At 55.4% G+C, this 15842-nt stretch overlaps 1 protein-coding gene across 1 annotated transcript in view; it reads left to right on the top strand.

Annotated features, from left to right (window-relative positions):
* Positions 1–13631, top strand: part of DRC11L (dynein regulatory complex subunit 11 like) — an 80022-nt gene extending 66391 nt beyond the window's left edge. The window contains exons 13-19 of the mRNA XM_048842166.2: positions 4675–4757; positions 5126–5233; positions 5699–5898; positions 6114–6200; positions 7930–8107; positions 12830–13068; positions 13518–13631. Of these exons, the coding sequence (XP_048698123.2) occupies positions 4675–4757; positions 5126–5233; positions 5699–5898; positions 6114–6200; positions 7930–8107; positions 12830–13068; positions 13518–13631 (1009 nt within the window). The remainder of the gene's footprint in view (positions 1–4674; positions 4758–5125; positions 5234–5698; positions 5899–6113; positions 6201–7929; positions 8108–12829; positions 13069–13517) is intronic.
* The last annotated feature ends 2211 nt before the right edge of the window (positions 13632–15842 follow it).

Here is a 15842-nt window from a genome sequence, read left to right as displayed (position 1 = left end):
CAGTTGCTCCAGTACAAATAGGTCGAGCAGGTCCTCCTTAGTTTGGGCCCCATCTGCCCACTTGTGGGCATATCCCTGCATCCGGAGGGCCAGCTGTAAATATGCGCCCTCAGGGGCTTTACGCTGACTCCTGAACCTTCTCCGGTACATCTCGGGAGTCAGCCCAAACTCGCGGAGCAGGGCCTTTTTGAATAGTTCATAGTCCCCTGCCTCCACCCCTTTTATTCGGCTGTACACCTCCACGCCTTTGGGGTCCAGTAAGGGGGTGAGAAACTGGAGCCTGTCTGCAGGGTCAACGCTGTGCATCTAGCAGGCGTTCTGAAAGGCCGTCAGGAAGTCATCTATGTCCTCCCCCTCCTTACGCTGGGCCAGGAGGCACTTATCAAAGCTCCTTGCAGTCTTGGATCCCTCCTCACTCAACACAGCCAGGGCCTTGCTGCTCCTCAGCCTTGCCAACTCCAGTTCATGCTGACGCTGCCTTTCATGATTCTTTCGCTCTTTTTCGTGATCCTCCAGCTCTCTCAATTTTATCTCTCTTTCCCATTCCAGTCGCCTCAGCTCCAGGGATGGGGAGCTCCGCCGGGAGGATCCCCTGCTGGCTGCCGGGGTCAGGGTGCCCTCGGTATTCACTGGGCTCCTCCCAGGCCCTCCCCTAGGCATAGATAGGGGGGTCTCGGGTTGCTCTTGGCAGCAGTATGACCCCTCCCAGCCGGGTCAAGCACCGGGGCCGCGCTGTATCTGCCGGGCTGCTTCCTTCAGAGGCAGGGATCGGTGCATCTGAGCGATCCTTTTCTTCCAGCTGGGCAATCAGCTGTTCTTTGGTGAGCCACCCAATGCGCAGCCCCCTCTGCCTGCACAGCTCTACTAGGTTGCTCTTAAGGCACCTCTTCCTGCTGGCCACTCGCAGGCCTGTGTACTCGCAGCTCCCCATGGTTTCCAGGAGGAAACCCTATTGTGCCAGCCCTTCTCCAGGTCACCACCTCTCTCCCAGGGACAAGCTGCAGACTCCTCCGCCCCTGAGACTGCTCACCGCAATGCCCAAGGGGACCCCGTTATTGCAGCAGTCCTTCTCCCTGGTCACACACTCCCAGGGGTTAAGGGTAGCTCCTCCGCCCCCCGAAACCGCTCCTCTCTGAATCTTCAGCATGCCTGGTCCCTGTCAATCCCCCTTCATTTTACTGCTCCCCAGTCACTTACTGTAGGAAGCACCGTCCATGGGGTGCAGTAGATCCCACCACTGACACCAGTTGTCATGGAGATTAGGGGAGTCAGGGCCCTACACCCCCACTTCCTGCGATTCACCGTGACTCCTAACCAGCCAGTAGAACAGAAGGTTTCTTAGAGACAACAGGAACACAGTCCAGACCAGAGCTTGCAGGCATAAACAGGACCCCTTAGTCAGGTCCTTCTGGGGGGCAGGGAGATTAGTCCCCAGCTCTGGGGGCTCCCTTCTCTTCTCCAGCCCACTCCAAAAACGAAACCCCCTCCAGCTGACTCACCAAGCCTCCCCACAGCTCCTCCTCCAGACTTTGTCCAGTTTCCTGGGCAGAAGGTGTCACCTCACCCCAACCTCCCTCCTGGCTCAGGTTACAGGCTCAGGTATCGTCCCAGGCAGTGAAGTCACCCCTTGCTATCTCATCACCGATCCAGACAGTCCCAGTAAATTCCCCTGCCACATTCCTAGGTCAATCCACCCTACTCAGTCCCTGCTGCGTCACACCTGGATCCCCACCTTCCCCTGCTGGTCTGGCCTGGCAGTCCCTTCCCCCTGGCATAGCCCTATCGACTGCAGCCCCCTGGACCGGCGGTGCCCCCTCTTGGTGTGCTTCTACCTAGTTGACACCCCGAAGGTTCTGCTTGGCTGCCATTTCCTTCATCTTCAGGCCTTGCACCACCTTGTGTCCCTTTGGCCACAGTAATTACAATAATCTCCCTCAAGTCCCACGAGGAGAGTCGGCCCGCGCCGGCATTCCCAGGCACCCCTGAGTTGGGCTTCCTGAAGTCCCACCTTTGAGAGATATCTGGGTGACTCCCCTTCTGAGTTCCCAGTGGGGGTCTCCCTCCTGCCCCCGATCTGCTGTCCACAAACTCATTTGTCAGTGCCCCCACACTGCGCAGATCTTTGGGCTTCCGGTCCACTAACCCCATCTTCAGGTGTGGAGGGCAGATGTCCTACAGCTGCTCCAACCCCACCAGGTGATACACGTCCTCTGCGGCAGTGGCCCCTGCGCCCTTCCCCCACTTGCGGAGATATCCCCCAGCAGGTTGGCGACCTCCTTGTAAGTGACACCTGAGGTCTTGTGTACACCCTGGAATCGTTTCCTGTACACCTTGGGGGTCAGCTCAAACAGCAGCAAAGCCTGTTTGAACAGGTCATAGTCCCCCATCTCCATACCAACCACTTGGCTGGGAATGTCTCTATGGCCTTGGGACCCAGCAGGGGGGTCAGACAGTGGAGCCTGTCTGCGGCGTCAATCTGGTTCAGACCACACACCTTCTCAAAGGCTGTGAGATAGGCATCAGTATCCCCCCCATCCTTAAACTGGGGCAGCAGTTTTGTGTCTAGATTCCCCACAACACTGGCGTCTCGGGGCCCTTCCCCACTTACCCCCCAGCAGGCCCTCTTGGCCCACTGCTCCTCCAACTCCAACTCATGCTACCGCTGTTCTGCATGGTCCTCTCGTTCTCTCTCTCTGTCCGCCAGTCTCCGCTTCTCCAACTCCAGCTCCTTCTCTTTCAGCTCCAGCTCCAGTCTCTGCAACTCCTCTAGGGAGGAACGTGACTGGGGTCCCCCTGTGCTGACTGGGGAGTCGGGTCTGAGAGACTCCCGGCTGCTACACGGACTGTCCCCATGGCTACTCCCTGGCAGTCCGGGCACCTTGGGAGCCCCCCTGGGGTCTGGAGCCTGTTCCTCAGATTGGTCATTCTTTACAAGCTGAGCCATCAGCTGCTCCTTTACAGCACATTTAAAAGGGGGAGGGATAGCTCAGTGGTTTGAGCACTAGCCTGCTAAACCCAGGGTTGTGAGTTCAATCCTTAAGGGGGCCATTTGGGATCTGGGGCAAAAATTGGGGATTGGTCCTGCTTTAAGCAGGGGGTTGAACTAGATGACTTCCTGAGGTCTCTTCCAACCGTGATATTCTATGATTTATTTTTGGGGGGGAGGGATAGCTCAGTGGTTTGAGCATTGGCCTGCTAAACCCAGGGTTGTGAGTTCAATCCTTGAGGGGGCCATTTAGGGATCTGGGGCAAAAATTGGGGATTGGTCCTGCTTTGAGCAGGGGATTGGACTAGATGACCTCCTGAGGTCCCTGATATTCTATGATTCCTCAGTGAGCTTCCTGATGCTCAGCCCTCTCTCCCTGCACAGATGTGCCAGGTCCCTCTTACGGAGCTAGGCCATTTCCATGCTGGTTCCTTTCAATTCCCTCATTTTATTGCTGGCAGCCACTCACTGCAAAGCGCCTGCACTCGCAGACAACCGTCTACAGGGTGCATCCGCCAACCATCCTCTGCTACCACATTGTCATGGACTCACAGGTCATGTCCACTCTTGGCCCCATGCAGTCCATGGGGGGAACCCCCTTCAGTGACACACCCCTTCTCGGGGGGTCCACTCTCTCTCAGGGGTTAAGCCCTTCGACCTCCTGGAACCGCACCTCTCTGAGCCTTAGCACGCCTGTCTCTCGCTGTGGGCCCCCTCACGGAGTCCACTCGCTCTGGGCCCCTGGGGCCTCCACTCCCAGAGGGAATAATGCAACCCTGTTCTCTAGACTGGAGTAACTCTCAGCCAGCATAAAATAGGAGGGTTTATTGAGCATCAGAACACAGCACAGAAAACTCTCAGCGCCCTCAGGCCTGGCCCCCCTCAAGCACAGCACATCCAAGTCTCCCCTGCATCCAGGTAGGCTCTGCCTGCTCCCTCTCTCCAGCCCAGAGCCCCCCTGCTTCCCAGATGGGCATCCGATATAACCTGCTCCCAGGCCCCACCTCTGTCCATTGTCTTCTCTCCAGGTAAACAGGGTCGCCTGGGCCCCCCTCCTCTCCTCTGTCCTCTGGCTCCTCTGGCTGGAACTGCCTGGTCAGGTCACCGGGGTCCCCTCTCCGCAGCCCATTGTCCTCCCACTGGCTGAAACCAGCTGTGACTCCTGAGCTGGGCCTCCCGGTCACCAGGTCACCAGTCGCTGGGGTTCCAAGTTCCGTCGCCGGTCCTCTGTACCAACAAACCCCCTCTCCCATCCCCTCGTTAAACCAATAACACCCAGGGAAACTGAGTCCCAACCCCTCTGTATGCAAACTGTTGGAAACAACAAGGAAAAACCAAGAAAACGCCCCACTTCGTCACACACCCCCAGCTCCTCTGTGTGCCCTGACCCCTCCTGCACTCCAGTGGGCCGGACACACCCAGTTTCTGCTCCCCACAGCTCCCCTTTCCTAGGTGAGCCCCCCAGCTCCCCGACACGCTTCTGTCAGACCCCTGCTATTCTGTCTCTTCGGAACAGTGCTGTCCGGGGCTAGACTGGATGGGCCCTGGCGGGGCTTCCCCAGCCTCTGCACCTTGCTGCAGCTCTCCCTGGCTCTCGTGGCAATACTGACCCAATCTGCCCCCCAGACTGTGGGTGGAACTGGGCACAGCCAGGCGCCGGGCTCCCCTAATCCCCGCTCCCCCTCCAGGACCCTGGACTCTCTGTACGAGGAGCTGGTGCTGCAGGGAATCCTCAAGCAGGCCCAGCGCGTCCAGCTGGCTGACTACACGGGTGAGTCCGCCAGGGCCGAGGGGCTGGGATGGGCCCTGTGGAGGAAGGGACCAGCTCGCTGCCCCAGCAGTTCTCTGTTGAGGGTGCAGGCCAGCTCCTCACCCTGGGGGTGGGGGTGCAAAGGGGACAGGAGCTGTTTGCTGCTGTAGGGGAGGGAGTGGGGACAGGAGTCCTCTCCCCGCCCCATGCAGGCAGGGGAAGGGGGAGGTGTGTGTCTCGCTCCAGCTAGCATGCTGCTGTAAGTGGGAGGATGTGTGTGTGGGGAGGGGTCTGACCCAGCCCGTGTCTCTCACCACCGGTGGGGTGGAGGGTGGGGAACTGTCTCTGTCCCCTTCTTCCCTACTGCTCACGCCTGCCTCCCCTGACAGGCGATTTCTGTTACCTGGGCACTACCCTGCGCATGGCGGGCATTGAACCCACGCCCTCGGTGATGGACATCAGGCAGAACATCACCCTGTATGCCATCCTTCGCCTGGGTAAGGGACCAGCCACCCCATCCCGGTGCACGTGAAGGGGCTGGCGAGGGGGGGCAGGTGTTTGGTGGATGTACCCTGCCCTGCAACAGATGTTGGGGTGTGCACTGCACAAGGGTGCAGTATCCCCTGGCAGGAACAAACTTGCTGTGTGGGAAAGCCCTGCACCACCCTAGTCACTGCCAGGGCCTGGCACCATGGCTTGGCACTCCCACGGGGGGAGGAGGGTCTGGCCAGGCCTGGCACTTCTGTGGGGTGGGGGGAGGTTGGGCAGGGCTGGCATTCCCATGCAGGGGGAGGAGGGAAGGCATGGCCTGGCATTCCCATGCAGGGGTCAGGCATGATTCAGTTTTTCTGTGGGGTAGGGGATGGGCATTCACATGGGGGGGTGTCTCCATGGGATACGCTGACAGCTATGTTGGGGTGAAGCAGAAACCTTCTCCCTGCCCCGCCCCCATTGTCCCCCAGGGTCCCCCACAGTGCACGAGCTAGCGCCCCTGGTGAAGTCCATCCTGCTTGCTGGGCCTGCTGGAACTGGAAAGAAGATGCTGGTCCATGCTGTGTGCACCGAGACGGGTGCCAACCTCTTTGACCTGTCCCCAGACAACCTGGTGGGCAAGTACCCGGGGAAGGCTGGCCTCAGCATGCTGATGCACATGGTGTTCAAGGTACCAGCACAACACAGGGCAGGACATGGGCCATTCCCCACCTGAGCAGGGCGGAGCTCAGGCCCCAGAGGAGGGATGGGGCAGATTTTCACCTGGGCCTAGTGCAGTGTGGTGTTGCGGGGTGGGATGGGCAGGGTGTCCTAACGGGCCAGGGGCCTACCCTCCCCTTCCCTGTGGCTGGGGGCTCTGGCTAAACCTCCTCTCGGGCGCTCTAGGTGGCCAGGTTGATGCAGCCGTCTGTGGTCTGGATCGGGAACGCAGAGAAAACCTTTTACAAGAAGGTGCCGAAAGAGGAGAAGCAGGTGAGAGTTGGGGCCGGGGGCTGCTGGGGTGGGGGACCGTGTTACCAGGAGTGGGGAGGGTGCCATAGATCCTAGCTAGCATCCCCTCCTGGCCACACAGTAGGGGTCCAAGCCTCTGCTGCTCTGGGTCCCGGAGCCTGTATGGTCCAGCCACTGCCCCAATCCTTGGGTCTCTAGTCACAGTCCCAGGGCACAGGCCTTCTGTCTGGCCCCCTCTCAGGAGTGCTGGAAGCCACTGTCCAGCCATCTAGCACAGGTGAGTGCAATGCTGACCCTTCAGACTCCCCTGACTCAAACACACCCTTTCCCAGAGCTCTGCCCTGACGTGTGAAGCTTCTGGTTACTGTTTAATGCTCTAGGGACACGCAGCAGCTGTGAAGCAGTGAACACACTCACACCTTACACACAGAGGGGGACACATTAATACTCTTTGACATAACCATGAAAAGCACAGGAGAGTACAAAACAACACACACTACCCCCATGTCCCTGCCTCAGTTTCCTCACCGTTCCAGGGCGTTCTTTGGATGGGTGTCAGCATCCCATCGGTTGTGCAGTCTTTGGGACCATGTGGGCTCAGGAAAGTGAGCACGGGACCCCTGCCCTATAAGGCTGCTACATGGTGGGTGACCTTGGTCTCTCCTACTTCCTCTTATCTGGCCTCCTTCTGTTCGTGTGCCTCGCTACTTAAACCCCCTGGCATCCTTTGTTCTGTCTTCGGGGTGAGTTCCCACTGCTCCTGCCTTTCCCTCTCCCGTCTCAAGAGTCAGCGAAACTGGTTTTCTAGGGATTTCACTGACCTATTGTTTTTGGGTGTTTGCCCCGAGTAGGGTTGTTAAATCTAAAGAACCCCATGGTATCTTTCATGTGTGTCCCCACTATGAGACCCATCAGCAGTGCTGGCCCCACTGACATATAGGCACTCATGATACAACTGGTTTTCAGAATACCCCTCATGGCATTAGCCAGAATTCATGACTTGTACAGACGTTGCCCCAGTTCATGCCAGAGGGGCAGGGGCAGGAGCACCTGAGAATGTGCATTGGAACAGCTGTACCCTAACCTGTGCCAGACCCCTAGCTCTGGTTCCAGTGACCCCGCCCCTGCCTGCAGGCTCGCCCTGACCCCAGGAACCCTGGCCCATGGGCTCGCCCTAACCCCAGGGACCCTGGCCCCAGTGACTGTGCACCCCACCCATGGGCTCAACCTGAATCCCATAACTTTGCCCCCTTGCCCATGGGCTTGACTTGATCCCAGTGACCATGCCTTCTCCCTGCCCGGAGCTCGACCTGACCCCAGTAACTCTGTCCCCCTGCCCGTGGGCTCAACCTGACCCCAGTAACTCTGTCCCCCCACTGCCCAGGGCTCGACTGGACCCCCCATAACTCTCCCCCCACTGCACACAGGCTCGACCTGAGCCCAGTAACTCTGCCCCCCCGCCCGTAGGCTCGACCTGATCCCAGTAATTCTCCGCCCACCTGCCCATGGGCTCGACCTGAGCCCAGTAACTCTGTCCCCCCACTGCCCAGGGCTCGGCTGGACTCCCTGTAACTCTCCCCCCACTGCACACAGGCTCGACCTGAGCCCAATAACTCTGCCTCCCTGCCTCTCCTGCAGGCTCGACCAGACCCCAGGGACCCTTTCCTCCCCGGACCAGCCCCCCCGTAACTCTGCCCCCTGCCTGTGGGCTCGACCTGGCCCCATGACTCTGCCCTTTGCTGCCTCGCAGGCTGACCCCAAGCGTCTGAAGAGGGATTTACCCAAAGCCCTGAAGCTGCTGAAGCCAGAGGATCGGGTGCTGCTGATCGGCACATCGGACAAGCCCTATGCAGCTGACGTGAAGATGCTGTGCAAAGCCTACGAGCGGATCCTCCTCCTCCCCCGGCCTGACTATGCATCCCGCTACGGTGATGGAGGGGCCTGGCCCAGGCAGAGCTGCTTGTAAACTCAGCCAGCTGGTGCTGATGACTGGCTGGTTCCTTCCCTTTTCACCAGTGCTTTGGGGGCCTGTCACGGGGTGCCCCGTTGTATTTGGCCCCTTGACCCTGCTCCTTAAAGATTCAGGGACACTCCAAGCTGGTGCAACACCCGTGCTCTTTATTTAGTGTCTGTTTCCCACTACCAGTTTCCCACTATTGACAGACTATTTACATGGCTTGGCCTCACACCGGCCTGACCAGCAACAAACTAGTAGGCTCTTTCATCTCTCTGAGCCTGACCTTCCACTCCTGGTCTCCATCCCCCTGTAACCATGCAACCTCTGGTGGGACACAACTGAGAGTATCAGTTCAGGACAAATTGCTTAGAGCAGGGCAGTCACAGCCCAAAGCCGGGGGTTCTTCACGACTAAGGCACCAAACCAGCCAAACAGAGAGGACTTTGGTTTTATCCCACAGGCTAACCATAAGTCACACAAGCAATTCCCTCAGACACTCCAGTTTCCCAGTATCACCACCAGCACCACTCGTTATGGGGATGAATGGTTTTGAAAACCAGTACCCCAGTAAAAGAAAAAAGGTTCTCTCGATCCCAAAGGACCAAGCCCCAGACCCCGGTCAATATACAAGTCAGATCTTACCCACAAATCACGCTGTTGCCAATCCTTTGGAATCTAAAATCTAAAGGTTTATTCAGAAAAAGAAATATAGATGAGAGCTAGAATTGGTTAAATGGAATCAATTACATACAGTAATGGCAAAGTTCTTGGTTCAGGCTTGTAGCAGTGATGGAATAAACTGCTGGCTTAAGTCAAGTCTCTGGAATACATCCACAGCTTGGAAGGGTCGTTCAGTCCTTTGTTCAGAGCTTCAGTTTGTAGCAAAGTCCCTCCAGAGGTAAGAAGCAGGACTGAGGACAAAATGGAGATGATGCAGCTGCCTTTTATAGTCCTTTTGCCATGTGGCTTGTGCTTCCTTTGTTCCAAACACAAGCTACCCAGCACATGGCATGGAAAAACCTCAGTTCTGTCCATAGGCATGTCCCTGCATGCCTGGCTGAGTCACAAGGTGTATCTGCCGTCTTTCAATGGGTCAGTTGTGTAGTTGATGGTCCTTAATGGGCCATCAAGCAGGCTAGGTAGTGCAAAGAAGAGGAGAGATGCTTATAAAATCTGCAGGTGACTCTAAGCTGGAGGGGTTGCAAGCACTTTGGAGAACAAAATAAGAACTGAAAACAACCTTTGCAAATGAGAGAATTGGTCTGAAATCAACATGATGCAAGTCAGCTAAGATGAGTGTGAATTACAAGAGAGTTAAAATCAAACACACCTGCCATGGGCAGCAGCAAGCCAGCTGTGAGCAGCAAGAGCCATTTGCTAGCCTGGGAAGGACCTTACCCCAGTGCAGGGGGAGTGGCCTGGATTGTGCAGGTGTGCGGGTGCGGGACGATTACATTCAAGTCCAGGGCCCTATAGGTACTCACTGCAAGATGGGGCTCAGAATGAGGGGGAGCCTGGGGGATTTACCTTCTTTTATTGCTTGGCTTGGCTTGGCTTGATCCCTCCCTGAGCATCCCCCCCCCCTCAAAGCTCTCTGGGGACCTCGCTCTGTGACTTCCCAGTCTCCTTGCCCCACCCCCGAATTGCAGTGTCTGGGTTTCAGAGGAGCAGCCGTGTTAGTCTGTATCCACAAAAAGAACACGAGTAGTTGTGGCACCTTAGAGACTAACAAATTTATTAGAGCATAAGCTTTTGTGGGCTACAGCCCACTTCATCAGATGCATAGAATGGAACTTATAGTAAGAAGGTGTGTGTGTATATATATATATACAGAGAACATGAAAAGGTGGTAGTTGCCATACCAACTCTAAGAGGCTAATTAATTAAGATAAGCTATTATCAGCAGGAGAAAAAAAACTTTTGTAGTGATAATCAAGATGGCCCATTTCAGACAGTTGACAAGAAGGTGTGAGAATACTTAACATGGGGAAATAGATTCAATTTGTGTAATGACCCAACCACTCCCAGTCTCTGTTCAAGCCCAAGTTAATGGTATCTAGTTTGCAAATTAATTCCAGTTCAGCAGTTTCTCGTTGGAGTCTGTTTTTGAAGCTTTTCTGTTGCAAAATTGCCACCTTTAAGTCTCTTACTGAGTGACCAGGGAGATTGAAGTGTTCTCCGACTGGTTTTTGAATGTTATGATTCCTGTTGTCAGATTTGTGTCCATTTATTCTTTTGCATAGAGACTGTCCGGTTTGGCCAATGTACATGGTGGCAGAGGGGCATTGCTGGCACATGATGGCATATATCACATTGGTAGATGTGCAGGTGAATGAGCCCCTGATAGTGTGGCTGATGTGATTAGGTCCTATGATGGTGTCACTTGTATAGATATGTGGACAGAGTTGGCATCGGTCTTTGTTGCAAGGATAAGTTCCTGGGTTAGTGGTTGTGTTGTGTGGTGTGTGGTTGCTGGTGAGTATTTGCTTCAGGTTGAGGGGCTGTCTGTAAGCGAGGACTGGCCTGTCTCCCAAGATCTGTGAGAGTGAGGGATCATCTTTCAGGATAGGTTGTAGATCTTTGATGATGCGCTGGAGAGGTTTTAGTTGGAGGCTGAAGGTGACGGCGAGTGGCGTTCTGTTATTGTCTTTGCTGGGCCGGTCCTGTAGTAGGTGACTTCTGGGTACTCCTCTGGCTCTGTCAATCTGTTTTTTCACTTCAGCAGGTGGGTATTGTAATTATAAGAATGCTTGATAGAGATCTTGTAGGTGTTTGTCTCTGTCTGAGGGATTGGAGCAAATGTGGTTGTATCTTAGAGCTTGGTTGTAGACAATGGATCGTGTGGTGTGGTCTGGGTGAAAGCTGGAGGCATGTAGGTAGGCATAGCGGTCAGTAGGTTTCCAGTATAGGGTGGTATTTATGTGACCATCGCTTATTAGCACAGTAGAGTCCAGGAAATGGACCGCTTGTGTGGATTGGTCAAGGCTGAGGTTAATGGTGGGATGGAAATTGTTGAAATCATGGTGGAATTCCTCAAGGGCTTCTTTTCCATGGGTCCAGATGATGAAGATGTCATCAGTGTAGCGCAAGTAGAGTAGGGGCATTAGGGGACGAGAGCTGAGGAAGCGCTGTTCTAAGTCATCCATAAAAATGTTGGCATACTGTGGGGCCATGCGGGTACCCATAGCAGTGCTGCTGATTTGAAGGTATACATTGTCCCCAAATGTGAAATAGTTGTGGGTGAGTCCCTGAGTTAACACTAGAGTGTGGGGGAAGGTGACTGCATGATTCAGACCCCAGTCCAGCCAAGGAGCTGGCAGTTCCCAGCTCCAGGACCCCAAGCAGCAGCAGCCAGAGCAGCGGGCTGGGCGGTGCTGAGCTGGGAAGGTGTGATGTTATGCATGTAATATATCATCTCATTGAAAGGTGACACAAGGCCAGAAAGAGTTAATTAACTCACAGACTGACCTGACCCATGGCCGAAAGACGGGTTAGGAAGAGATGGAAATGAATAGAGCTTTGAAATGCAGCCGACATTGTTAGAGGTAGAAGGGGAGATGTTTGCTCAGGTCTTGTGAGGTCAGCAAACAAGTCTTGTCTATCCCTATAGCTTTGATTCAAAGATCAAAAAAGGAGTATTAACATTTAGGAAGACACTGGAGTGAAATCGTATTATTGTCTGTATGTCTCTTTGAAGGTTGTGGTAACCTGTATCTGAACTGCTTAATGGATAAATGACCCTGTGCTAATTGCCTGTGATGTTTGGGATAAGGAAAGTTAAGCCTATTGTTTTCTCAGGCCAAAAGGCTGCTGGAAATGTATAAAAACCCTGGGACACGATCCTTCTTCATCTCAGATCTGCTTTGGGTTTCAAGAAGGGGAAACCCTGAGCCATAAGAATTGAGATCCCCAGTCACTGACTGGAGTCACCCTGACTATGGACATTGGACAATAACCTCCGGACTATTTCTAAGAGAACTTTCGGCAGCTACAAACTCACCATCTCCGCTAGGTATCTGGACTTCAAGAAATTGAACTCAAGTCTGTATGTATATTGATCTTTCAACCAACTCTCTCTCTCTCTCTCTTTTCTTTTTTAATAAATTTTAGTTTAGTTAATAAGAATTGGCTATAAGCGTGTATTTTGGGTAAGATCTGAGTTATCATTTGACCTGGGTCTGGGGCTTGGTCCTTTGGGATCAGGAGAACCTTTTCTTTTATATGATGAAATAGGATTTTCAGAGTTTATCATCCTATGTTTGACAGGTGTGTCTGGATGGAGGCCTGAGGCTGGATACTTTAAGGGAACCGTGTTGTTTGGACTTCTGAGTAACCAGGGAGGTGCTGTAGAAGCTGTTTTGGGCTGGCTGGGTAAATCTAAGTATTGGAATATCCACCAGCATTCGGGGTTTGTCTGCCCCGGTTTGTTTGCAGTTCAGAGAAGGGTCTGGAGAAAACCCACTTAACACCTCCCCCACTCAGCCTGTTCTGCATCAGCTACTGCACAGATGTCCCGCCCCCCTGCTTGCATTGTGCCATGGTGGTGATGGTGGGAGTTTGGAACATTATGTCTCTCCCATGCAGCCCCCCCAGTTCCTCCACCCCGTGCCCTGTCTCTCCTCCTATTGCCTCCCCCCAGCACAGGCGGGTCTCTCCCAGAGTTCACCCACCATTGTCCCCTTTGCCTCCTTAGTGACCTGGCAGCGCCTGATCAAGAAGCATGGCGGCACCGTCACCACTGGCCTGGACGTCAGTGCCCTGGCCAAGCTCTCGGATGGCTACAGCCAGGGGCACATGGCACAGGCCGTACAGATGGTACTGACTGAGCGGCGCCTGCTGCAGATGCTCAAGAAGCCGCTGGGGGCAAGCGAGTTCCTGCAGCAACTGGCAAAGGCCGACCCCATTTACAGAGAGGAGGAGAAGACACTGCAGGTGCCTGGCTGAGCCCCAGAGATCTCAGCCCCCCCATATTACTGTCACCCCTTGGGGCAGGCACAGGGGAGCCCTTCCCTCCAGCCTCCCACCCCAACCTTGTCCCTGCCCCTCACGTTATTGTCACTCCTCAGGGCAGGCACAGGGGGACTTACCCCCAGCCCCCCACCCAGCCTGGTCCCTGCCCTCCACATTACTGTCACCTCTTGGGGTAGGCACAGGGGGTCCCTCCCTCCAGCCCCCCCCCATGTTACTGTCACCCCTCGAGGCAGACACGGGGGGCCCTCCCCCAAGCCCCCTAACCTGCCCAGGTCCCTGCCCACCATGTCACTGTCACCACTAGGGGCTGACTCGGGCCCACCCCTGCCATCCCCCAACCCAGGGTGTCCTCTGCAGTGCAGCATCAGCTCTGCACTGACCTCACTTGCTTCTTTGTGCCCTCTTGGCAGGACTGGTACATGAAGACTCCATTGGGTAAGAAGCGACTCAAGGCAGCGCAGGAGACAGCAGACAAGAAGGAGGGAAAGGGGAAGGACAAGACAGGAAAGAAAGGGAAGAAATAGTGCTGGCTGAGGGGTCCTGCATCTCCCTCCCTGGGCTTTATGCTTTGGGGCCCTTGGGCAGGGCAGCCCCATAAAGCCAACTTATTCTTCGTCCCGCCCATCTGTGCAGAAAGAGGTCTGTGCATGGATGGGAGTGAGCTGGGGGAGTGCAAGTGCGTATGTGGGGCAAACCTGGAGGGGCGGTGTACTTGAGCTTGGGGGGGTGTCTGTGCATGTGTGTCTCTGTGTGTGTGCACATGGGGGGTTGTGCATGCATGTGGTGTGTGTGTCTCTGTGTGTGTGCATGCGTGTGCATGTGGGGTGAGCCTGGAGCGTTGTGCATGCATGTGATGTGTGTCTGTGTGTGTGCGTGCACGTGTGTGCATGTGGGGGCATGTATGCATGTACCGGGTGCACCTGGGGCTCTGCATGCATACATAGGATGAGCAAGAGTGGTGCATGTGGGGTGAGAGAGAACCAAGACGTACACTCCCAACTACGCCTGGAATGGCAACCGGGAGCCTGTTGTGGGTCTGCCCAGATCCTGTCCCAGCTCCAATGTGAGGGGGCCCATGGTCTGGGTCACTGCCCTCATGCAGCCCTGAGAGGGAACGAGCCCCCTGCCCCTGAGCCCAGGCAGCTCTGAGCTGTGCACACAGATGCCTCTACTCCAGAGAATGGGGGGCAGCCCCTCCCTCTAGTGTTCTGGGCAGAGACACTTCTGGGACCCTCTGCTCAGCTCCCATCCCCTGAACCCTGCATGCAGTTCTGGGTCCCCAGTCCCTGAGAAGGGGGTGTCCCCATCCCTATAGGGAGCTGGGGACGGACACACATGCACGCACACGGGACACCATGCTCCTCTCTTCCCCATCCCCTCAGACCTTGCACTGAACTCTGGGGCTCTCGGTCCTCACATGGAGGGAGCTCCAGGAGCTGTGTAGCTGCCTGAGGGTGTCACAGTTTGTGGGGACAGGCTGCAGAGCCCCAAGAAGGGAGAGGCGCTTAGTGTAGCCCTGGGAGCGTGACTGGACCGTGGGATGTGAGTGACTGAGCAAAGGGGAAGAACGGCACGCGCTGCTGGTTACTGGACGGTGCCACTGGGAAGTGGTGGGAGCTGCATTGCTCCAGCCATTTAAACTGGGCAAAGCCCTGGGTAGCTCTGTATTTGCAGGAAGTAGGGGGGCAGGGCCTCTTCTGGCCAAATTCCTGCCATGGTGGCACCATATGTGCTCGGCTGGTTCGCAGCACATTCTCTGCAGGGCAGCGACTCATTTGTGCGTCTGGCTCAGCATCTAGGTCACTGCCGGCACTTAACAGAGAATGAACTGTAGGGATGGAACAAGGCAGAGACCAGGTGTCTCCCGGGTTGTATGGGAGCTCCCAGTGGGGTCGGGCCTCTGTCCGTACATTCTCACTGGCCGTTTGCAGTGGTTCCGAACTTCCACAGGCCCATTCCCCTTGTGCTGGGATTCTCCAGCCAGGAGAGTGGCCCAGAAGTGCATTTTTTTTATTATTATTATTTTAAAGTTTGGGCAAAATCAGTTCATCCTATTTAGAGTTAAGTGGGGACACGAAAGATACTTCTGCATGCTCCGGTCAGAAATGGGCTCGGGAACTCTCAGATGTCTGGCTGTAGGAGCTCTGACTCCCCTGGGCTTGTAGAACTCACTGAACCTTCCAGCTTTCAGAGAGTCAGTTCAGTATTTGCCAGGTTCATACTTGCCTTAGCAGAGCTTTCTTGTTTGGTTTCTGCAAGATAAGGTGGGGGAGGGAATATTTTCTATTGGACCAAATTCTGTTGGTGAGAGAGACAAGCTTTCAAGCTACACCGAGCTCCTCTTCAGGTCTGGGCAAGGTTAAAACGCTGCATCAGCGCAGCTGCAGCGCTGCAGGGCGTCTACACATGCAGGGATACAGCTCGTCTGGGGGAGACGCTCCATGCCCCCGGCAGGGAGTGCTGCTGTCAGTTACCACCAACGATGGCAGCCGTAGCTCTGGGAGATGCTCTCCCGCTGACATAGCACGGTGCTCACCGGGCTGCTATCAGTGTAACTGACGTTGTTTGGGGGGTGGTTTTCTCACACCCTGAGCGACCCAAGTGGTAGTGTAGACATGGCCTGAGTGAAGATGCTCCTATGCTGATGGGAGTGGAGTAGTTCATCCACCTCCCCAAGAGGCAGTAGCTGTGTCGGCAGGAGAAGGCCTCCAGACTTTTCACACCCCTGAGCGACA

Source organism: Caretta caretta, chromosome 2, assembly GCF_965140235.1.
Source record: "Caretta caretta isolate rCarCar2 chromosome 2, rCarCar1.hap1, whole genome shotgun sequence".
Classification (NCBI taxonomy): Eukaryota; Metazoa; Chordata; order Testudines; family Cheloniidae; genus Caretta; species Caretta caretta.
This window is presented reverse-complemented; position numbering and strand designations above follow the sequence as displayed.